Raw genomic sequence first — 23952 nt, 5'->3', positions numbered from 1 at the left:
GAAAAAACGTTAACTGAAATAAAAATAAAAACGAGGCTTTATAAAAAAACGATAACTAACTGAAACTGTATTGTGTCTTTACAAAACTAACTAAAATAAAATAGAATTATAGAGAAAATGTCCTTAGTTTTCGTCTTTGTCAATGTATTTCATAGATGTCAATTAATTTCATACATAGCCTAAGTCAATCTTCCGCCGTACCACTTTTAGTACACGCCCCTCACCTGGTATCATGGCGGCAAAAGTCGGGAGAAAGCGACAGAGTCCTATTTGTGATTACCTGGAACAGTAACGTGCGGTGAGGTTCGTGGCTGGTGAGGCACTGACTCTTTCAGAGTCAGATTTACAAATATATAAACCCAATACAGTAGCTTAAATCACCATTCAATTGGCAGCTTGCACATTGACTACTGGTTGTTTTTCATATCAGCATTATTTACACACATATAGGTAAGGTAGCTCCATACAGTTGGCAGCTGCTAGCTTGTGATGAACTCGTATTAATATGTGTGATTATGCACTCGTGAATATGAACTCTTACGAAGTTGCACAGGCCCCCTGAGAGTTTCTACCTTTTCCCATTATAATTGTAAGAGTTAAATAGAGGAGACTATAACATCAGCTAGATAACTAAGAGAAATAACGGGAAATTAACGGAGCAAGGGATTTCTCTGATCAATCAATGTAATGTTAGCGAATAAGGGGTGAGAAGCCCCCCTCCCCCTTGCTAATATTTAGTCTCCGCTGTAGGCCTACGTCCAAAACCAAATCTATTTTTGAGGTTCAAAATATTTTCAAAGCAATTTAGCTTTGGATCTGAGAAGTCGATCGAGTTATCTTCTGTCGTTTGAAGCATACCTTTTAGCTACGGCATTGGTCTCCCATTATTGATCAATTCACGTTTTGATTGAAAGTCCAGTTATGAGAAATGTTTTAACTTAGCTAGCCTATAGAATCTTCGTAGTCAAGGTCAAATATAAGAAGGGTAATGGCAGAACAAGCATAAACCTGACCGGTGGGCTCTCGCATGCTCCCTTCATTGAAGCAGAGGTACTGTTTGCCTCCTCTCCGTGCTTTTTCACTGCGGCTTTACGTCAGATCAGCAAAACTAAATAGGTTCTACGCATGCGCTCAACCCAGTTTGTGAGGGATTGCGCATTCTGAGATGAGGCACAGCTCGTCGCTGCCTCACCGTCTCGCTGTCTCCTGTCTGTTTGAACAGGACATGCGCAAATTCTGACTGACCCACGTCTGACACACATCTTTCATAGTTGTCTTTTGTGGATGGCTGTTCATCTGTCCTAAGTGAATATATATTTTTTAAATGGTATGTTTGGTGAGTTTTTATTACATATTATTTATAATAGCTTGTATCTTCTATTCATTTTGAGCTTTTTGTTTTGCAAGCAAAAAATTAAGCTTCCCTAACTGGCCCCCCCTTGCTCTGTTGCATTCCGCGGTAAAGACTACAACTAATACTGAAACTAATAAAAACTAAACTCAAACTATGCATTTTCAAAAAATAGAAACTAAACTCAACTAGCAAACCCGCTTTAAAAACTAATTAAAACTAAACTGAAATTAAAAAACAAAAAGTCAAAACGAAATAAAAATAAAAACTAGTGAAAAATGCAAAACTATAATAACCTTGGTGATCAGAGGGGGAGCCCTTGTGAAGATATTTCTGAACAGAACATCCTTCTATAGCAAAGTGTCTGAATAAATGGGGTTTTATTTGATCCAATGTGTGTCTCTGTTGCAAGAAATAATGTGGAGAATATATGAAACAACCGCCTAAGCATCAGCCACTGAGGACTAGATGTGTATGTTGGTCATCATGATGTTGATCATTATTAAACTTCATGTAGTTACCTGTAGTGATCAGAGGGGGGAGCCCTTGAGTGATGTTGCTCTGGAAGCACAAGGCAGCAGGGGGAAGATGTCAAGAGGAAATACTTGACAGAGTAAAGGAGGGGAAATGTTAAATTATTAATGGGATGTTTGTTTTAAAGTATTTGTTAAGACCAAACACCTCATGTGGTCCTATTGTATCTAAACTCTTCAGTCAAGCTGTTGGCTGCTCAGGCTACAGGGAAATGCTTGAAGGATGTGATCTTCTCTCCTCTTGTTGATGACGCCATGTCAGCCTCCGAAGCCATCCTCGCAGCCGTATCCTGCTACATCCTCCCAAACTCCTCAGACCATCGGGCAGGGCCACTGTCTCCCTCCTCCTTAATTTCATGCCAGAAGAATTCTCCATGACATTACGCGAAGCAATGTCCCCAGCAATAAACGTAGCAGCTAGCTAAACTGATAATAAACTACCAATGAAAATAAACGTCAACAAACTTGTCTCCCGAGCTCAGTCCCTTTATTTATAGTTCACCTTGACACCAATTGTAGCGATCTCAGTCACAACGCGGAGATTGAGTACTTCAATGATGACTCTATTGGCAGAACATATAGGCCTTTATTACAACGGCTAGAACACGTTAATTGCTGTGGCTGCTTCCCAGAGAACCAGGAGCACAAAGAGACTCAGCAACAAGTAACAAGTTCTCTCATCAAGGTGTCCCCGCCCCCCGGCTACTCTGCCAGCCCCCCGCAGTGCATGGCAACCCGTACATGAGCTGCAGCGGCTGACAGAGAGCGAGGCACACACACAGACACAGGCACACAGGCACACAGACACACAGACACACAGACACACAGACACACAGACACACAGGCACACAGACACAGGCACACAGGCACACAGACACACAGGCACACAGACACAGACACACAGAATACTTACATTTCTCTCCCTCTACCTTGACCCCATCCGGAAAGATCCAATAAAAACAAATACATACGTTCATTTATTTGTGTGTTTCTATGTATTCATGTGTATTTAATGATGTATTGGATTCCAAAGCCTTCAGTGCCTCCTGCACCTGTGAGAACTCTAATCCCAATGATCCACAGAGAGAGATCTGTGCACAGAACAGCCGAGGGACAGGGGTCCTTACCACACCACCAACACACTCCACATTGGTACACGGTTCCACACTCCACACTGGAACACGGTTCCACACTCCACACTGGTTCACTGTTCCATACACCAGCACTGGTACACGGTTCCACACACCAGCACTGTTGGAGTCCCCCTGGGCAGTACCCTGCCTGACCGATAAACACAACTCTTCAGTCCCTCTAGAGGCCAAGTTTCAAACTACAGTTTATGACACTTTCCTCTCCACCAGAAAATTCAAACACTCCCAGAATTCCCCTCTATATTTCCATGTTCTGTTTGGTAAACACAGCGCCTCTGTTTCAATGAGGGGTTGAGGACAAAACGTTTCCCTTCATCACACATGGCCGTGTGCCAGAGACGGAGTGAATGTCAGTCAGAAGAGCTGAACTGATACACAAGTGACATTTTCTTCTATATTTACTGTTAGATAAAGTTTGAGTTTAAGTGTTCAACATTGTACAAGTTTAAATAAAATAACAACACAAACAAATAAATATTACGTTCACACTGGATTCAGAGTTCAGATTCATTTTATAGTTTACAGCTTGATTCAGTAGCTGTTATCAACTCTAACAGGCTGGTTAGAATCGGATAATATTACTGCTCTACATTGGCTATCAACTCTAACAGGCTGGTTAGAATCGGATAATATTACTGCTCTACATTGGTTGTACAATTTTCATGTTAAAATAAATATATATTGCACTCAATGGGTGTCTCCCAGCCAGTCTCCATGCATGTGATCTTCTCTCTTCTGATTGTTGAGGACATGATATCTGTTCCCACATTTCTCTACCAGCCACTGCAGACTCTCTCCTTCACTCTCAATGTGCTGCTCAATGGGTGTGTCTCCCAGCCAGTCTCCATGGGTAAACAGCACTAAAGTGTGACTCCACACTCTCTCACTGAGAAGCTCCAGGTGTTTCTGCACTGATCTTATCTCTGTCTCTGAAAAGTAGGAATGTAATTAGGGAGTCTTTTACAGGAAGTCTTTTACAGGTTTACAGCAAGTCAGAATCATATTTTTCCTTCTTTGATCTCTTCTTCTAACTCTTGTTGTCTTTTTCTGATTCCCCCTGTGCCTCAAGAAGGTCTCCATGGGCCTTCTTCTTTTTAAACAGGTTTGGGATCTTAAATCTTCTGGAATCTGAGCTCCGAACAGAACCAGCTCTAGAACTCAAAGATCCAATTCCAGAACTTTGGGAAGAAGCTGTAGACCTCATTGATCCACGGAGAGAGCTGATGTCATATCCTGTCTGTGATCTGAAGGAACTGTATGCAGAGCTGGTTAAAGACCAGCGGTCAGAGTCTCTCCTGGATTCTCCACTCACTATGAAACAGGACAAATGTCAGTGAAGAAGACTGATCATAATGAAACATGTACAGATCAATAATAAAGATAACACAAGAGGATAACTGCATTGTGAACACATTTGGAAGAGAAGACTTCTGCTGTGCTAAGAAGGTGATGGTGAAGATCAAGTGGATCCCAGTTTCATTAAGCTTATCTTAGCAATTGAGAAAAACTGTAAATGTGTTAATTTAGGAGTGTAAAACCTCATAGGTCACCAAGCCAGAGTGAAAGAAAAACGTTAAATGTCCATCACGACTGGATATCACTCCTTGTCACATCAGAATGGGTCAAATAAATGCCCAGTATATTACTGACCTAAAATAACCGACCCTCACAAATCTCTGTTCATAAATAATCGGTTTACTTTCTTTGGATGAAGCACTTAAGAGGTTTGTTTGAACTGTTTGCTTACTGTTTGGTGGAAGAGCATTAAGGCTGTTTGCTTTCTTTAAATTAGTTGTCAGTCGTTCCTCTGGTCCTGTCTGTGATCTGAAGGAGCTGTGTGCAGATCTACTGGGAGACCAGGAGTCAGGAAGGGAGTCTGCAGTCACTGACAGGGATGAGAAATAATCAGTTAGAATTGTATAAACATGAATTATACATGTAAACACAAATGTGTCCTGACATTAAAACACTAATAAGGTTGTATTTGAAAAGGCTGATATGATATGTGGTTGGGTTTCATATAGAGCTGAATGAGCCCCTCAGGGGTGGTAGAAGATCATGTTACCCCACACTGGGGTTTCATATAGAGCTGAATGAGCCCCTCAGGGGTAGAAGACCATGTTGCCCCACACTGGGGTTCATATAGAGCTGAATGAGCCCCTCAGGGGTAGAAGATCATGTTGCCCCACACTGGGGTCTTGGCAAACAAGTTTACTGAGATGATGTTTGGTTGTCTGAGTTACTCACCAATCTTATAATGGTGTCCTCTGTTTCCTGCCACCATCTCTTCTATCTTCTCCATCAGCTGTGTAACCTGCATGTGATCTTCTCTCTTCTGATTGTTGAAGACATGATATCTGTTCCCACATTTCTCTACCAGCCACTGCAGACTCTCTCCTTCACTCTCAATGTGCTGCTCAATGGGTGTGTCTCCCAGCCAGTCTCCACGGGTGAACAGCACTATAGTGTGACTCCACACACTCTCACTGAGAAGCTCCAGGTGTTTCTGCACTGGTCTTTTATATGTCTCCGTGAATGAATAGCCCACACGTATGACCAGCAGCAGAGCGTGGGGTCCAGGAGGACACAGAGACACACTGAGCCCAATCTCCTCTTTGGTCAGTTCAGGAGTTTCCTCTAACTGAGAATTGATGAACCATCCTGGAGCCTCCACCACAGTGACCTGCCTCCCTGCTACTTGTCCCTGTCTCTTCACACTCTGAGCTGTTCTCCCTACAGTATCAAACTCCTCTCTGCCCAGGATGGTGTTTCCTGATGAACTCTTCCCATCTCCTCTGTATCCCAGCAGCACAATCCTCAACTCTGACAGATGAAGAGAATCACCTGACATGAAGAAGCACAAGTCAGTCAGTGCAGGTTATAGTTCTTCTGAATAACTTTTAATCATAGTCAGCTATAGAGGCATCATGATGTCAAATGCATACTTAATCCACATAGTAAATTATATATTAATGGATATGTATGAAAAATGACACTTGTGAATTTAGTCAATGAGTTTATCAGTAGCAATAAATGCACTGATCATGTGTCTCCTATCTGCTGTGTAAATGTCTGTATCTGTGTAAAGAAAGCTAATGTAAAATCCATTGGAGACGAGCAACTAAAGGGAAGTTGTTGAATATGAGATTCTTAACTCACCCATCAGTGATCTGAGAGACTCTCTCTCTATCTTCACCTTCATCATCCTCTCTTTCACTCTCTTTTCATCTCTCCACCTCTTCTCCTCCAATATTTCTCTTCTGTGTCTCTCCATCTCATAATGGCGTCCTCTGTTTCCTGCCACCATCTCTTCTATCTTCTCCATCAGCTGTGTAACTTGCATGTGATCTTCTCTCTTCTGATTGTTGAAGACATGATATCTGTTCCCACATTTCTCTACCAGCCACTGCAGACTCTCTCCTTCACTCTCAATGTGCTGCTCAATGGGTGTGTCTCCCAGCCAGTCTCCACGGGTGAACAGCACTATAGTGTGACTCCACACTCTCTCACTGAGAAGCTCCAGGTGTTCCTGCGCTGATTTCCTATGTGTCTCTGTGAATGAATAGCCCACACGTATGACCAGCAGCAGAGCGTGGGGTCCAGGAGGACACTGAGACACACTGAGCCCAATCTCCTCTTTGGTCAGTTCAGGAGTTTGGTCTAACTGAGAATTAATAAACCATCCTGGAGCCTCCACCACTGTGACCTGCCTCCCTGCTACTTGTCCCTGTCTCTTCACACACTGAGCTGTTCTCCCTACAGTATCAAACTCCTCTCTGCCCAGGATGGTGTTTGCTGATGAAGTCTTCCCAGAGCTTATGTATCCCAGCAGCACAATCCTCAACTCTGACAGATGAAGAGAATCACCTGACATGAAGAAGCACAAGTCAGTCAGTGCAGGTTATAGTTCTTCTGAATAACTTTTAATCATAGTCAGCTATGGAGGCGACATGATGACAAATGCATACTTAATCCACATAGTACATTATGTATAAATGGACATGTAAGAAAAATGACAATTGTGAATTTAGTCAATGTTCTTTATCAATAGCAATAAATGCACTGATCATGTGTCTCCTATCTGTTGTGTTAAATGTCTGCAACTGTGTAAAGAAAGCTAATGTACAATCCATTGGAGACGAGTAACAAAAGGGAAGTTGTTGAATATGAGATTCTTAACTCACCCATCAGTGATCTGAGAGATTCTCTTTCTATCTTCACCTTCATCATCATCTCTTTCACTCTCTCTTCATCTCTCCTCCTCTTCTCCTCTAATATTTCTATTCTCTGTCTCTCAATCTCATAATGAAGTCCATTATTTCTTGCCATCATCTCTTCTATCTTCTCCATCAGCTGTGTGACCTGCATGTGATCTTCTCTCTTCTGATTGTTGAGGACATGATATCTGTTCCCACATTTCTCTACCAGCCACTGCAGACTCTCTCCTTCACTCTCAATGTGCTGCTCAATGGGTGTGTCTCCCAGCAAGTCTCCCCAGGTGAACAGCACTATACTGTGACTCCACACTCTCTCACTGAGAAGCTCCAGGTGTTCATGTAGGGATCTTCTGTGTGTCTCTGTGAATGACTTGTCCACACGTATGACCAGCAGCAGAGCGTGGGGTCCAGGAGGACACAGAGACACACTGAGCTCAATCTCATGTTTAGTCAGTTCAGGACTTTGCTCTAACTGATGATTCACCCACCATCCTGGAGCCTCCACCACAGTGACCTGCCTCCCTGCTACTTGTCCCTGTTTCTTCACACACTGAGCTGTTCTCCCTACAGTATCAAACTCCTCTCTGCCCAGGATGGTGTTTCCTGATGAACTCTTCCCAGCTCTTCTGTATCCCAGCAGCACAATCCTCAACTCTGACAGATGAAGAGTGTCATCACCTGTCAGGAATTCAAGTACAAGCAAGTCAGCAGCAAAATTAATATTTGCAAATAATTCTCTGTGTTATTGTTTTGAAGGAAATACTAAATATATTTCTCACCCAGATGTGGAATGAATGTAGGAGCAGCCATTTTCTTTCTCTCCTGTGAAGACAGTTAGTCCATGTTATGTTCTTCCTCCAGTCTCTACCTCTGGAGTATTTAACACTTTCTAGGAGTCTGTGAGACCAGCACAGATCAGTTCAGTGTCATTAACAATGCCTCTGTTCTTCAACACTATAAACATAACTTGATTGAATTAAACCTCAAACAACAGACAACTGAATTCACCACAAAACAATTCCAAACAAAGATTAGTATGTCGGATATCTAAATTAACTGAGGAATAAAATGAAAATAACATGATTGCATGAAGTCACTTTTGTGGTTTAAGTGCTTTGAAAGGAAATCTTAATTTGAAAGTCAATTTGTGTTTTTCTCTTTTCTGCCTCAGTTGCTTCTGCTGCATAGATCAAAATAGTGATAAATGCTTTGTACCCCTCAGACACACACACATAATATATATATCAAATCAAACACACACACGATATTTGACATATCTTGAGCTGCTGTGATAAGTTCATGAGCTCTTGCTCAGAGAGAACTCGGAGAAGCCTGTATGCACGCTCCTTTAACTGGGTAATGATTACTGACTAGTAGTCTTCTTCTGCCACAGTCAGAGAGAAAGATAAAAAGCTGCTATTCCTCCTCACTCAGTCCTTGGTGATGTTTAGTCCCTTTAGGGGACTTGTCTCAATCCAATATTTAGTCATCATCTGTTTTCAGTTCACATGTGTGGCCCTCAGGAGACTGGTTGAGATGTGGAATCGAGTCAAATACACACCCGGGTTTATCAAAGTACCACACACAAATTCAGCTCAGTTCACTAAAAACAATCTCTTTTCTTCAACACTGAGAATAAAATCTATGTTGTTCAAAATTTGCATTTTCACCTTTTAATGTTCATTTCTTCTGAATCTTCTGAATAATGTGTTTTCAGTAATTCACATGTGTAAACATACTACTGCTCAAAGATTTAAAATGTGTTTTTCCTTACCTGACTCAGCCGCCTCTTCTGTACGAGTGAAATAAAAAATAGAATAGACAGGTAGAGCTGGTTTGGGAGGAGCTGATAACTCCCTCTGATTGGTTAATACCTGCTGTTTGTACAGGCCACATTCCACCATGGGTGTATCGAGTCATACTGTAATAGCCTTTATGTCTCCCTCCAGTAAACAAGGATTTAATCTTTCAGTCATTCAGGTCAGTTACTCAGTGCAGCCATTTTAAATAACACCCACAACACAGCAGCTACTGAGTTTAGGATTCATGAGAATTGAGAGAGTTGATACTCCTGTGACTTGAGACTGTAATTCTGATGTGTCACGTGACTGTGAAGGGACTCACCTTCATTCGACTGCGACCAGGAATGCAGTCTGTCCAGAACACACTGCCCCTGCACACACACTACTATCTGAGGTGATATCAGGAGGTGTCACGAGGAGAGAGAGGTGGAGTTCTGGCTGTAGGATCAGGGGGATGAGCTGATGAACACTCAGGTGTAAATGATGGTTGTCATAGCAACACAATCAGAGGCACTGATGCTCAGGATGGGAGGTAACTGAGGCGAGGGAAACTAGTTCATGAGAGTGGAGAGAGATTCCAGTCAGAACTAAAGTCTCATGATTCATATATATTAATGTCTTATTATTCTACACGTATGCCTTCATGTTTCTTAGAATTAGAAGTTTTATGATTCATATATATCAATGTCTTATTACTGTACTATATGCCTTCATAATTAGGAGTGGGGTTAAGTATCTGTGTGTTCCTCAATGTGCCATTTCTCTCCCTGTGGCTCTGTGTTCTCAGTGATTGAGTTGGGGTGTTTTGGTTTTGTCTCTAAGGCCACAGTGTCACCTCTAACTCGCTCATGGCCCTGTCATGGTAAAAAGTGACCGGGTGCCAAAAAGAGCCCGGGTGATGTAATATTGGCTTTCGAACGACTCTTGAGTGACAGTTGCTATACCAACGTTAGCATTACGTCACCCGGGCTCTTTTTGGAAGTCAGACTACCTCAATAACGCGATTTACCCAGAGCATCTCGCATTATACTTCGCTACCTGAGACCAGCTTGCCTGTATTTTACCTGCAATAAACCATGTGCTTGATGTTTGACTTTGTTAGGAAAGTTGTTGACTCACAAGTTTGTTATAGTGTCAAAGTAAGTAAATTTCAACCGGTTAAATCGCCGCTAGCATCTCGTTAGCGATTAGCAATTCCTCCGTTAGCTGGGGCACATTATTTTGCTTAGTGTATAGCTAGCAAGCTAGTATGAACTCTCCCAAGTTTTTCTAAATAGGCCTATATCAACAAATAATGGTAGATCTTAAATTATTTAAGATGTTAGCAAATGAACTGGCTGGCTTGCTAAAAAGGTAGATGAACAAGCACCGTATATTATTTAAGATGTTAGCAAATGAACTGGCTGGCTTGCTAAAAAGGTAGATGAACAAGCACCGTATAGTATTTAGGATGTTAGCAAATTAACTTGCTGGCTTGCTTAAAAGGTAGATAAACAAGCACCATATATTATTTAAGATGTTATTAAATTAACTGGCTAGCTTGCTTAAAAGGTATATGAACAAGCACCGTACCATATTTTATTTAAGATGTGAGCAAATTTACTGGCTGGCCTGCTAAAAAGGTAGATGAACAAGCACCGTATATTATTTAAGATGTTAGCAAATGAACTGGCTGGCTTGCTAAAACGGTAGATAAACAAGCACCGTATATCAGTATATTTTCTCCTTTTTATAAAAACGAATTTCTACTCTAAACAATTTCAATTGAAATGCAAATGATGATGTAAACGGCTAAAATGGAACACTTTATTTACCGGGTAAAAATGTGTTTAGCCACAATATAAAGCGATTCAAAAAGTAGTATTGACTGCAAATGTTGATGTACAGGATACCGGCAGGTGTAGCTAAAACGGAATACTTAATAGTTTTAGGCACAATATAAAGTGACTAACAAGTAGCTGATGGCTTTCGAACGACTCTTGAGACTGACCAAAAAGTGCCCGGGTTACGTAGTGTCCGGGTTACGTAATGCTAAGCGTTGGTATAGCAACTGTCACTCAAGAGTCGTTCGAAAGCCAATATTACATCACCCGGGCTCTTTTTGGCACCCGGTCACTTTTTGCCATGACAGCCCACATGATCTGAGCTCTGTGATTAACACCCCCTCTCCTGTCAGACCTAGGATACTCAAACTGAGCTTTGTGATTAACACCCCCCTCTCCTGTCAGACCTAGGATACTCAAACTGAGCAAAAACCATGACGGAGATCAGTTTGCCTTTTCAAGAGCATATATAGCATTAGACACTGCCATTACTATAAAAACAGCTTGTCTACAATTACATTTACATTTACATTTAGTCATTTAGCAGGCGCTTTTGCCCGAAGCTACGTACAAGGGAGAGAACAGTCAAGCTACGAGCATTAGAACCCTGGTGTAACAATAAATACTACTTCATGTAAGAAATAAAAAGAAAAAGAAAAAAAACAAAATAGAAAAGAAAAAGAAGACAAGCATAACACAAGCATAACTGAAAGGTGGACATTTGACGCAGTACTGGGGGGGCCCGTCGAGAGACGTATGTATATCTTCGGCTACGGGCCCCGACACCCCACGGGCCCAGGTGCAGCCGCACCTGCTGGAACTCCTATAGTTACGCCCCTGTCTCCACTGGTTTCCATTCCTCCTCTCCTCCTCTCTCATGCCTGCTTCTCTCACTCCATCAATCCTCTTCTCCACACACCCCTGCACCTGTGTGGGACTCCTGCTGCCAAACCTCCTCCACTCTCTCCTCCACCAGAGAGGCCTTTCAGCACCTCCACACTGACACCTGTGCCATGGGACTCAACAGCACCTCCTCCACACTGACACCTGTGCCATGGGACTCAGCACCTCCTCCACACTGACACCTGTGCCATGGGACTCAACAGCACCTCCTCCACACTGACACCTGTGCCATGGGACTCAACAGCACCTCCTCCACACTGACACCTGTGCCATGGGACTCAACAGCATGAAGTGGGCACATTTACTGGGCTCAGATAAAGTCCCTTTAGACCTGCACATCCTGCCACCATCACAGTTCTGAATGGTACAGGGTTACCAGGCAACCAGGGATTGTGTAAATAACCACAAGTTTAACAGGCTGTCTGCCATCAGCAAAGACAATCACTGAAGCCATTTATTCATCTTTGCAAACTTAGTTAGTAAAGATGAAAGGGTTGTCTTTGCTGTATCTGTACATTATGGGATTGTAAGTACATGACACTGTCCTGTTTAACATCTTGTGCTAAATGTGTTGAGAGATTTGTCATATGACTTTTGATATCCATGGAAACGTGTGTCTTGATAGTGATTGTATGGTGTAACTGGAGTGCTAGGGCCCTCTTGTGGCAGTTCAATGTGACTGCACAAATAAATGTGTTTTCTTTTGTATCCCTATATAGTCTATATGTAAGTGTTTTGTTTTTTCATCCCTATATAACCTATATGTATGTGTTTTGTTGTTTATCCCCATATAGCCTATATGTACGTGTGCTTCCGCAGTACCAAAGGTAGTCCTGGAAATATCTATTATAGTTATACTATATTTAACAGTCTTGAACTGTGCCTGTGCCTGTGCTTTGTGCAGATTACTAGGGCCCCTGTGACCTCTGGCCCCTGTGACCTCTGGGCCCCTGTGACCTCTTGGCCCCTGAGCCTTTGTCTGTCCATGCAGTGATCCAGAGCAACAATTAGGTGGAATAAGAAGATAATTTCAGTTCAGCATGAAGATAGAGTCAGAGTGTGAGGGCATAAGAGACTCTGCAGTGTGACCTCCATAAGAGACTCAGCATGTCTCTCCTCAGTGTCATGAACTCAACATGTCTCTCCTCAGTGTCATGAACTCAGCATGTCTCTCCTCAGTGTCATGAACTCAGCATGTCTCTCCTCAGTGTCATGAACTCAGCATGTCTCTCCTCAGTGTCATGAACTCAGCATGTCTCTCCTCAGTGTCATGAACTCAGCATGTCTCTCCTCAGTTTCATGAACTCAGCATGTCTCTCCTCAGTGTCATGAACTCAGAGGAGCAGCACAGAGGAGGTGGAGGTGGAGGTGGAGGAGGAGGAGGAGGAGGAGGTGGTGGTGGAGGTGGAGGTGGAGGAGGAGGTGGAGGTGGAGGAGGAGGAGGAGGAGGAGGAGGAGGTGGTGGTGGAGGTGGAGGTGGTGGTGGAGGTGGAGGTGGAGGTGGAGGTGGAGGTGGAGGTGGAGGTGGAGGTGGAGGAGGAGGTGGAGGAGGAGGTGGAGGTGGTGGTGGAGGAGGTCCCGGTGTGTGGAGATCAGGGGGACTTTCCCCCTCAGCTACTGTTACCCACACCAATAGGACTTCAGAACCTATCAAGTGTCATGTTTGTTCATGTATCCATGACGCTGATAGTGAGAGAGAGAGAGAGAGAGAGAGAGAGAGAGAGATTTCACTCAGGGATGAAAAATGAGTTACTTATTAACTCAGATAAAAAGAGATTTTTGTTTTTGTGACTGCTAAAGGAGAACTGGATTTCTTTTTCAATTGATCCACATTCTGTTTTTGTTTGTTACTTTGATATTGCCATGAAAACACAATATGTATTCAACAAGGTTCATGGATGGGGGCAAAGAGGAAACCGGGGCAGTTGATGATGGGAGACAGGGGCAGTTGATGATGGGAGACAGGGGCAGTTGATGATGAGAGACAGGGGCAGTTGATGATGGGAGACAGGGGCAGTTGATAATGGGAGACAGGGGCAGTTGATGATGGGAGACAGGGGCAGTTGATCATGAGAGACAGGGGCAGTTGATGATGGTGCAGTTGATAATGAGAGACAGGGGGAGTTGATGATGGGAGACAGGGGCAGTTGATAATGAGAGACAAGGGCAGTTGATGATGGGGAAGTTGATGATGAGAGACACGGGCAGTTGATGATGAGAGACAGGGGCAGTTGATGATGGTGATCAGTATGTCGTGATCCTCACAGCCGTATCCTGCTATATCCTCCCAAACTCCTCAGACCATCGGGCAGGGCCACTGTCTCCCTCCTCCTTAATTTCATGCCAGAAGAATTCTCCATGACATTACGCAAAGCAATGTCCCCAGCAATAAACGTAGCAGCTAGCTAAACTGATAATAAACTACCAATGAAAATAAACGTCAACAAACTTGTCTCCCGAGCTCAGTCCCTTTATTTATAGTTCACCTTGACACCAATCGTAGTGATCTCAGTCACTACGCGGAGATTGAGTACTTCAATGATGACTCTATTGGCAGAACATATACACACTCTGCACTGGTACACTATTCCACACACTCTGCACTGGTACACGGTTCCACACACTCTGCACTGGTACACTATTCCACACACTCTGCACTGGTACACTATTCCACACACTCCAGCACTGGTACACTATTCCACACACTCTGCACTGGTACACTATTCCACACACTCCAGCACTGGTACACTATTCCACACACTCTGCACTGGTACACTATTCCACACACTCTGCACTGGTACACTATTCCACACACTCCAGCACTGGTACACGGTTCCACACACTCTGCACTGGTACACTATTCCACACACTCTGCACTGGTACACTATTCCACACACTCCAGCACTGGTACACTATTCCACACACTCTGCACTGGTACACTATTCCACACACTCTGCACTGGTACACTATTCCACACACTCCAGCACTGGTACACTATTCCACACACTCTGCACTGGTACACTATTCCACACACTCTGCACTGGTACACTATTCCACACACTCCAGCACTGGTACACGGTTCCACACACTCCTGCACTGGTACACTATTCCACACACTCTGCACTGGTACACTATTCCACACACTCTGCACTGGTACACTATTCCACACACTCTGCACTGGTACACTATTCCACACACTCTGCACTGGTACACTATTCCACACACTCCAGCACTGGTACACGGTTCCACACACTCCTGCACTGGTACACTATTCCACACACTCTGCACTGGTACACGGTTCCACACACTCTGCACTGGTACACTATTCCACACACTCTGCACTGGTACACTATTCCACACACTCCAGCACTGGTACACTATTCCACACACTCCAGCACTGGTACACTATTCCACACACTCTGCACTGGTACACTATTCCACACACTCCAGCACTGGTACATGGTTCCACACACTCTGCACTGTTGGAGTCCCCCTGGGCAGCACCCTGCCTGACCGATAAACACAACTCTTCAGTCCCTCTAGAGGCCAAGTTTCACACTGCACCTTACTCTCCCAGAATTCCCCTCTATATTTCCATGTTCTGGAACCCCCGTATGGAGTGTTCTGTTTGGTAAACACAGTGCCTCTGTTTCAATGAGGGGTTGAGGACAAAACTTTGGAGTAAATGTCAGGCAGAAGAACTGAACTGATACACAAGTGACATTTTCTTCTTTATTTACTGTAAGATAAAGTTGCAGTTTAAGTGTTCAACAATTTACAAGTTAAAATAAAATAACAATACAAACAAACAAATGTTCACACTGGATTCAGTGTTCAGATCAATTGTACAGCTCACAGCTTGATTCAGCAGCTGATATCAACTCTACTACAATGCTGTCTTTACACTACTGTTAAAGACAAACATTATCCCACAAAAAATTTTGATCACAAACTATTAGGTAGAGAAAACAGGCACTGTATGTGAGAAAGGTAATATGAGAATATGGAAGCACATGAAATTTTGAATGAACAACAGGCTCACTGAAAAGTAGGATGTAATCTGGAAGTCTTTGGTTGACAGCACCTCAGAATCATGTCTTTTCTTCTTTGATCTCTTCTTCTAATTCTTGTTGTCTTTGTCTGATTCCTCCTGTGCCTCAAGAAGGTCTCCATGGGCCTTCTTCTTTTTTAACAGGTTTGGGAACTTAAATCCTCTGGAATCTGAGCTTCGAACAGAACCAGCTCTAGAACTCAAAGATCCAATTCCAGAACTTTGGGAAGAAGCCGTAGACCTCATTGATCCACGGGGAGAGCTGATGTCATATCCTGTCTGTGATCGGAGGGAGTTGTATGCAGAGCTGGTGAAAGACCAGCGGTCTGAGTCTCCACTGGATTCTCCACTCACTATGAAACAGGACAAATGTCAGTGAAGAAGACTGATCATAATGAAACTTGTACAGATCAATAATAAAGATAACACAAGAAGATAACAGAACACAATGTTCTGCATACATTGCTGTGTAAACATCTTGAGTCTCCTCTGTGTTCTATGTTTTTCATTTGCAGATCCACACACCTGTCAACATCTAGTGTCAAAATACAGTCATAGAGTATGACATACGATAATTAATAATTAAGGTTTTGAAGTGTTTTATAATGTATACTTGTTCTTGATACTGTACAGGTTTAACCAATGATGTTGTGTGAAACGCTAGTTACTATGCCGTAGCCTACCCTTCAGCCTGATCAGTGTTTGCATATTAAACCTGTTGTACCAGAGATGCTCACAAGTCTTTTTTTGAACGTTTACAGATAAACATTGAGTTACGGAGTTAAAACGTTTATCTGAACTGTTTGCTTACTGCTTGGTGGAAGAAAATCAAAGCTGCTTGCTTTCTTTAAATGAGGTGTCAGTCGTTCCTCTGGTCCTGTCTGTGATCTGAAGGAGCTGTGTGCAGATCTACTGGGAGACCAGCGGTCAGAGTCTCCCCTGGATTCTCCACTCACTATGAAACAGGACAAATGTCAATGAAGAAGACTGATCATGATGAAACATGTACAGATCAATAATAAAGATAACACAAGAGGATACATCAGAGATTCTAAATTATGCAAGTCATTTCTGTTAGCTGTGAATAAATGTTGTCATTTTGTTTGACATGTTTAATTGAATAGAGTTTGGGGCCTTTGTATTGATTTCTGTGTTGACTGTTTTGAAAAAGGTTGTAAAATTGTGTGAAACCAATGAAAACGAGTGAACACATTTGGAAGAGAAGACTTCTGCTGTGCCAAGAAGGTGATGATGGAGATCAAATGGATGCCAGATTCATTAAGCTTGTCTTAGCAATTGAGAAATGGACACAACATAAAACCAACTGACAAGCATAAATATCTGTGCACAGGTACAATACCATGTAATCTGTCCAGCCACATCAGAATAAGTCAAATAAATGCCCAGTATTTTACTGACCTAGAAATAACCAACCCTTATAAATCTCTGTTTACAAATTACCTCTTCACTTTCCTTGGATGAACAACTTAAAAGGTTAGTATGAAATGTTTGCTTACTGTTTGGTGGAAAAAGATCATAGCTGCTTGCTTTCTTTAAATTAGTTGTCAGTCGTTCCTGTGGTGCTGTCTGTGATCTGAAGGAGCTGTGTGCAGAGCTACTGGGAGACCCGGAGTCAGAGAAGGAGTCTGCAGTCACTGACAGGGAGAAGAAATAATCAGAAGTTAGAAATGAATAAACATGATTTATACATGTAAACAGAAATGTCTCCTACCATTAAAACACGAATACAGTTGTGTTTGAAAAGGCTGATAGGATGATGTGGTTCAGTTTGATATAGAGCTGAATGAGCCCCTCAGGGGTAGAAGATCATGTTGCCCCACACTGGGGTCTCATATAGAGCTGAATGAGCCCCTCAGGGGTGGTAGAAGATCATGTTGCCCCACACTGGGGTTCATATAGAGCTGAATGAGCCCCTCAGGGGTAGAAGATCATGTTGCCCCACACTGGGGTTTCATATAGAGCTGAATGAGCCCCTCAGGGGTAGAAGATCATGTTGCCCAACACTGGGGTCTTGGCAAACAAGTTTACTGAAATCAGTGGCGTAACGTAGTAACGACGGGCCCAGGTGCAAGATATTATTACGGGCCCCCCTAGTGAATGTTTAAAAAAAAAAAAAAAAACGTAGCCTTCCCTACTTCTGCAACCGCGTCTAAAAAAACGTTAATCAAAGGTGTTTGTATACCGTAAAAAATGTTAGAAAGCAATAATAATAGCGACCACTATTTACCCAACTTGTAGCCTAGTAATCCGGTTCCATGGCAATGTTCCGAAGGCCCATTATTCCGACAGCCCGCTGTTCCGAAATTTTGAGCACAGCAACGTGAACCACTATAGCCCACATGCACATCCCAATTAATCACACAATCATAAACATATAAATGCATTTATTTCACAAGCATGAACTTTAATTCAGAATATTATTATACACACATGGCATTTGCATCGCGATGATACAAAATACTTTTATGATAGCCAACGCATGCATGCTTTGTCAGTGCTTGACAAGATCTGCGTAATGTCCTGCGACAATCTGCCGGTGATTTCCTTCGCATGAGTGGTACCCCATATTCAAAACCAGAGTAGGCTAAGTTAACAAGTATTGCCTAGGAAAAGTTATATGCGTGATAGCCCAATGAGCGTCTCCGCTGCGCAAACTAAATGCTGTGTGTGTTTTGTGCCACTTAAAATATTTCGAAATTTCGTCAGGAGGACTATTTTTCGGGAAACATTTAGATTTCGGAATATCGGGCTTTCGGAACACTGGGCCGTCCCCAGTAATCCTGCCCTACCATAATGTATGTAGGCTATAACTTGTCTTGAAATGTATATCTATCACAATAGCCGTAGGTTACCTGTTGCATGGTTGCTGACACACCACTGAGGGCAGAAACAGCGTTGCTAATCCCAGTTGAACTGCTGCACTGCTGACTCTGTGGGCTGGCGACTCGTTGACGGACTAGCTAAAAAGCCAAAATAATCTAATTTAGGCAGCTTTGCCGCCTTCTCCTCCTGTTCTTTTTTATCTTGCCCTTTTCTACTTTCACTCTTGTGCTTAAAAGGCATTGTTACGAGTAAAGTTGTGCTGTGCTCAATGAACTAGGACCTAACTACTAGGTTATCAGACCTTCAAATTGGTATAAATATAGCGTATTGTATTGTCACATGATCAAATAGAGACTTGACATTGGACAACAACATACATATTACCCAGCAATCATCATTGCTAATCACAACAATACCAAATAAAATAAGAACTTATTCATTTCATTGAATAGTCTTTTGATACTTTCTATAGTGTATGTAGGATAGGCATATGATTTTGTTATAAATTGCTACTTTTCCCCAAAAAATAATAACAACCATGACTGAGATAAGTTTGCCTTTTCAAGCGTATAAATAGCATTTGACACTGCAAATTGTCCAAAAACAGTGCGCATTAACATAAGCATATCTGAGAAAATATGTCACCGTATGGTGGGCGACGTCGAGCGACAAGTTTGGAGTGGGGGCCGGTCGAGCGACGTGTGTTTTTCTTTGGGCCCGGCTACGGGCCCCGAAACCCCACGGGCCCAGGTGCAGCCGCACCTGCTGCACCCCCTATAGTTACGCCCCTGACTGAGATGATGGTTGGTTGTCTGAGTTACTCACCAATCTCATAATGATGTCCTCTGTTTCCTGCCACCATCTCTTCTATCTTCTCCATCAGCTGTGTAACCTGCATGTGATCTTCTCTCTTCCGATTGTTGAGGATATGATATCTGTTCCCACATTTCTCTACCAGCCACTTCAGACTCTCTCCTTCACTCTCAATGTGCTGCTCAATGGGTGTGTCTCCCAGCCAGTCTCCACAGGTGAACAGCACTATAGTGTGACTCCACACTCTCTCTCTGAGAAGCTCCAGGTGATTCTGCACTGATCTTTTCCTTGTCTCTGTGAATGACTTGTCCACACGTATGACAAGCAGCAAAGCTTGGGGTCCAGGAGGACACAAAGACACACTGAGCTCAATCTCCTCTTTGGTCAGTTCATGAGTTTGCTCTAACTGATAATTACTCCACCATCCTGGAGCCTCCACCACAGTGACCTGCCTCCCTGCTACTTGTCCCTGTCTTTTCACACACTGAGCTGTTCTCCCTACAGTATCAAACTCCTCTCTGCCCAGGATGGTGTTTCCTGATGAACTCTTTCCAGCTCTTTTGTATCCCAGCAGCACAATCCTCAACTCTGACAGATGAAGAGAATCACCTGACATGAAGAAGCACAAGTCAGTCAGTGCAGGTTATAGTTCTTCTGAATAACTTTTAATCATATTCAGCTGTAGAGGTAACATGATGTCAGATGCATACTTAATCCACATAGTAAATTATGTATTGATGGACATGTATGAAACATGACACTTGTAGATTTAGTCAATGTGTTTATCAGTAGCACTAAATGCACTGATCATGAGTCTCCTATCTGCTGTGTAAAATGTCTGTATCTGTGTAAAGAAAGCTAATGTACAATCCATTGGAGACGAGCAACTAAAGGGAAGTTGTTGAATATGAGATTCTTAACTCACCCATCAGTGATCTGAGAGACTCTCTCTCTATCTTCACCTTCATCATCCTCTCTTTCACTCTCTTTTCATCTCTCCACCTCTTCTCCTCCAATATTTCTCTTCTGTCTCTCCATCTCATAATGGCGTCCTCTGTTTCCTGCCACCATCTCTTCTATCTTCTCCATCAGCTGTGTAACTTGCATGTGATCTTCTCTCTTCTGATTGTTGAAGACATGATATCTGTTCCCACATTTCTCTACCAGCCACTGCAGACTATCTCCTTCACTCTCAATGTGCTGCTCAATGGGTGTGTCTCCCAGCCAGTCTCCACGGGTGAACAGCACTATAGTGTGACTCCACACACTCTCACTGAGAAGCTCCAGGTGTTCCTGCGCTGATTTCCTATGTGTCTCTGTGAATGAATAGCCCACACGTATGACCAGCAGCAGAGCGTGGGGTCCAGGAGGACACAGAGACACACCCAGCCCAATCTCCTCTTTGGTCAGTTCAGGAGTTTCCTCTAACTGAGAATTGATGAACCATCCTGGAGCCTCCACAACAGTGACCTGCCTCCCTGCTACTTGTCCCTGTCTCTTCACAGACAGAGCTGTTCTCCCTACAGTATCAAACTCCTCTCTGCCCAGGATGGTGTTTGCTGATGAAGTCTTCCCAGAGCTTATGTATTCCAGCAGCACAATCCTCAACTCTGACAGATGAAGAGAATCACCTGACATGAAGAAGCACAAGTCAGTCAGTGCAGGTTATAGTTCTTCTGAATAACTTTTAATCATAGTCAGCTATAGAGGCAATATGACATCAAATGCTTACTTAACCCACATAGTAAATTATGTATTGATGGACATGTAAGAAAAATGACAATTGTGAATTTAGTCAATGTTCTTTATCAATAGCAATAAATGCACTGATCATGTGTCTCCTATCTGTTGTGTTAAATGTCTGTAACTGTGTAAAGAAAGCTAATGTACAATCCATTGGAGACGAGTAACAAAAGGGAAGTTGTTGAAAATGAGATTCTTAACTCACCCATCAGTGATCTGAGAGACTCTCTCTCTGTCTTCACCTTCATCATCCTCTCTTTTACTCTCTCTTCATCTCTCCTCCTCTTATCCTCTAATATTTCTATTCTCTGTCTCTCAATCTCATAATGATGTCCATTATTTCTTGCCATCATCTCTTCTATCTTCTCCATCAGCTGTGTGACCTGCATGTGATCTTCTCTCTTCTGATTGTTGAGAACATGATATCTGTTCCCACATTTCTCTACCAGCCACTGCAGACTCTCTCCTTCACTCTCAATGTGCTGCTCAATGGGTGTGTCTCCCAGCAAGTCTCCCCAGGTGAACAGCACTATACTGTGACTCCACACTCTCTCACTGAGAAGCTCCAGGTGTTCATGTAGGGATCTTCTGTGTGTCTCTGTGAATGACTTGTCCACACGTATGACCAGCAGCAGAGCGTGGGGTCCAGGAGGACACAGAGACACACTGAGCTCAATCTCATTTTTAGTCAGATCAGGAGTTACCTCTAACTGAAAATTCAACCACCATCCTGGAGCCTCCACAACAGTGACCTGCCTCCCTGCTACTTGTCCCTGTCTCTTCACACACTGAGCTGTTTTCCCTACAGTATCAAACTCCTCTCTGCCCAGGATGGTGTTTCCTGATGAACTCTTCCCAGCTGTTCTGTATCCCAGCAGCACAATCCTCAACTCTGATAGATGAAGAGAATCACCTGACATGAAGAAGCACAAGTCAGTCAGTGCAGGTTATAGTTCTTCTGAATAACTTTAAATCATAGTCAGCTATAGAGGCAACATGATGCCAAATGCATACTTAATACACATAGTAAATTATGTATTAATGGACATGTATGAAAAATTACACTTGTCAATTTAGTCAGTGTGTTTATCAGTAGCAATAAATGCACTGATCATGTGTCTCCTATCTGCTGTTTTAAATGTCTGTAACTGTGTAAAGAAAGCTAATGCACAATCCATTGCAGACGAGCAACAAAAGGGAAGTTGTTGAATATGAGATTCTTAACTCACCCATTAGTGATCTGAGAGACTCTCTCTCTATCTTCACCTTCATCATCCTCTCTTTCACTCTCTTTTCATCTCTCCACCTCTTCTCCTCCAATATTTCTCTTCTCTGTCTCTCTATCTCATAATGTTGTCCTCTGTTTCCTGCCACCATCTCTTCTATCTTCTCCATCAGCTGTGTAACCTGCATGTGATTTTCTCTCTTCTGATTGTTGAGGACATGATATCTGTTCCCACATTTCTCTACCAGCCACTGCAGACTCTCTCCTTCACTCTCAATGTGCTGCTCAATGGATGTGTCTCCCAGCCAGTCTCCCCAGGTGAACATCAGTATAGTGTGCCTCCACACTCTCTCACTGAGAAGCTCCAAGTGCTCCTGCACTGATTTTCTGTGTGTCTCAGTCAATGGATTGTCCACACTTATGACCAGCAGCAGAGCGTGGGGTCCAGGAGGACACAGAGACACACTGAGCTCAATCTCATTTTTAGTCAGTTCAGGAGTTTTCTCTAACTGATAATTCTTCCACCATCCTGGAGCCTCCACCACAGTGACCTGCCTCCCTGCTACTTGCCCCTGTCTCTTCACACACTGAGCTGTTCTCCATACAGTATCAAACTCCTCTCTGCCCAGGATGGTGTTTCCTGATGATCTCTTCCCAGCTCTTCTGTATCCTAGCAGCACAATCTTCAACTCTGACAGATGATGGCTTTTTCCTGAGTACAAAGTACACATTAGTCAGTACATCAAATAGCATACATTGAAGTAATACTTCAGTTGGTTTGAGGAATACTTTGATGGTTTGAACATTGTAAGCAAGTACTAGTGACCCAATTCCAGTTTGTTACAAACAGCCATTTTCTATAGTCTTGTCAGGGTTTACTTTTCAGCGATGACTGAGGACCTCTATATCACTTAGATATACTGCCCCCCCCCTCCTATGTCTCTTAGATATACTGCCCCCCCCCCCCCCCCCCCTCTATATCACTTAAATATATAGCACCCCCCCCCCCCCCCCCCCCCTCTATATCACTTAAATATATAGCCCCCCCCCCCCCCCCCTCTTGGCTGAGGAAGTCTTTATATACTGCCCCCCGCTCTATATCACTTATATACTGCCCCCCGCCCCCCCCTCTATATCACTTAGATATACTGCCCCCCATCTTGTCAGTCTCGAACATATTCATTTGAATTTGCTCCCACTGTCCGAAGATTGTTGTTCATGGCACTATGTTGCCAGGGTATCAATTAACTATTAGACTTAAATGTTTAGTGTCCATTCCCAATCATAACACTAAATTAATGCTCAAAAATGTGTTTGGGAGTTGGAATAGGGTATTTGTGTGTGTGTGTGTGTGTGTGTGTGTGTGCATGCGGGGAGGGGTGCAAGTGTAGGTGTTTGCTTGAAATGCTTGAAATCTCTACTTCATACTTTTTTTTAATGGCGTGAATGATGTAATGTTTTATAAACTGTGGTTAATAACATGTGTGGTCAAAACA

General features: G+C 43.1%; 5 protein-coding genes across 5 annotated transcripts; all 5 read right to left on the bottom strand.

Moving 5' to 3' along the window:
• Window positions 1-2564: 2564 nt before the first annotated feature.
• On the bottom strand, window positions 2565-5932 carry LOC116223415 (GTPase IMAP family member 9-like). Its single transcript, XM_031579896.2, has 3 exons — window positions 5283-5932; window positions 3012-3109; window positions 2565-2639 (listed from the first exon to the last, which is right to left on the bottom strand). Exons 1-3 carry the CDS (start codon window positions 5884-5886, stop codon window positions 2565-2567), a joined length of 777 nt encoding a protein of 258 aa, XP_031435756.2. The 5' UTR covers window positions 5887-5932.
• A 943-nt stretch (window positions 5933-6875) lies between these two features.
• LOC116223414 (GTPase IMAP family member 9-like) lies at window positions 6876-8062 on the bottom strand. Its single transcript, XM_031579886.1, has 3 exons — window positions 8032-8062; window positions 7362-7930; window positions 6876-6902 (listed from the first exon to the last, which is right to left on the bottom strand). Exons 1-3 carry the CDS (start codon window positions 8060-8062, stop codon window positions 6876-6878), a joined length of 627 nt encoding a protein of 208 aa, XP_031435746.1.
• An 11430-nt stretch (window positions 8063-19492) lies between these two features.
• LOC122128678 (GTPase IMAP family member 9-like) lies at window positions 19493-20482 on the bottom strand. The gene is made up of 2 exons (XM_042703179.1): window positions 20414-20482; window positions 19493-20097 (listed from the first exon to the last, which is right to left on the bottom strand). The coding sequence occupies exons 1-2, from the start codon at window positions 20457-20459 to the stop codon at window positions 19493-19495; spliced, it is 651 nt and encodes a 216-aa protein (XP_042559113.1). The 5' UTR covers window positions 20460-20482.
• A 610-nt stretch (window positions 20483-21092) lies between these two features.
• LOC116223413 (GTPase IMAP family member 4-like) lies at window positions 21093-22151 on the bottom strand. Its single transcript, XM_031579877.2, has 2 exons — window positions 21579-22151; window positions 21093-21119 (listed from the first exon to the last, which is right to left on the bottom strand). The coding sequence occupies exons 1-2, from the start codon at window positions 22149-22151 to the stop codon at window positions 21093-21095; spliced, it is 600 nt and encodes a 199-aa protein (XP_031435737.2).
• A 48-nt stretch (window positions 22152-22199) lies between these two features.
• On the bottom strand, window positions 22200-23385 carry LOC122128677 (GTPase IMAP family member 9-like). Its single transcript, XM_042703173.1, has 2 exons — window positions 22606-23385; window positions 22200-22214 (listed from the first exon to the last, which is right to left on the bottom strand). Exons 1-2 carry the CDS (start codon window positions 23185-23187, stop codon window positions 22200-22202), a joined length of 597 nt encoding a protein of 198 aa, XP_042559107.1. The 5' UTR covers window positions 23188-23385.
• Between the last annotated feature and the right edge of the window lie 567 nt (window positions 23386-23952).

This window comes from Clupea harengus, chromosome 2 (assembly GCF_900700415.2).
Source record: "Clupea harengus chromosome 2, Ch_v2.0.2, whole genome shotgun sequence".
In the NCBI taxonomy this organism is placed as follows: Eukaryota; Metazoa; Chordata; class Actinopteri; order Clupeiformes; family Clupeidae; genus Clupea; species Clupea harengus.
Note: the sequence above shows the minus strand (reverse complement) of the source record. Positions and strands in the feature narration are given on the sequence as shown.

Excerpts from the sequence above, each read along its gene's own strand:
- LOC116223415 (XM_031579896.2), bottom strand. The coding sequence starts at position 5,886 with ATGTCAGGTGATTCTCTTCATCTGTCAGAGTTGAGGATTGTGCTGCTG. Across the intron at positions 3,110-5,282 it reads AGGACACCATTATAAGATTG|TGCTGGTGTATGGAACAGTG; the intron begins GTGAGTAACTCA and ends ACCGTGTACCAG. Across the intron at positions 2,640-3,011 it reads TGGAGTGTGTTGGTGGTGTG|CCGCTGCAGCTCATGTACGG; the intron begins GTAAGGACCCCT and ends GCTCTCTGTCAG.
- LOC116223414 (XM_031579886.1), bottom strand. The coding sequence starts at position 8,062 with ATGGCTGCTCCTACATTCATTCCACATCTGG. Across the intron at positions 7,931-8,031 it reads TACATTCATTCCACATCTGG|GTGATGACACTCTTCATCTG; the intron begins GTGAGAAATATA and ends AATTCCTGACAG. Across the intron at positions 6,903-7,361 it reads AGAAGATAGAAGAGATGATG|GTGATTCTCTTCATCTGTCA; the intron begins GCAAGAAATAAT and ends TCTTCATGTCAG.
- LOC122128678 (XM_042703179.1), bottom strand. The coding sequence starts at position 20,459 with ATGATGAAGGTGAAGATAGAGAGAGAGTCTCTCAGATCACTGATGG. Across the intron at positions 20,098-20,413 it reads GTCTCTCAGATCACTGATGG|GTGATTCTCTTCATCTGTCA; the intron begins GTGAGTTAAGAA and ends TCTTCATGTCAG.
- LOC116223413 (XM_031579877.2), bottom strand. The coding sequence starts at position 22,151 with ATGTCAGGTGATTCTCTTCATCTATCAGAGTTGAGGATTGTGCTGCTG. Across the intron at positions 21,120-21,578 it reads AGAAGATAGAAGAGATGATG|GTGATTCTCTTCATCTGTCA; the intron begins GCAAGAAATAAT and ends TCTTCATGTCAG.
- LOC122128677 (XM_042703173.1), bottom strand. The coding sequence starts at position 23,187 with ATGTGTACTTTGTACTCAGGAAAAAGCCATCATCTGTCAGAGTTGAAG.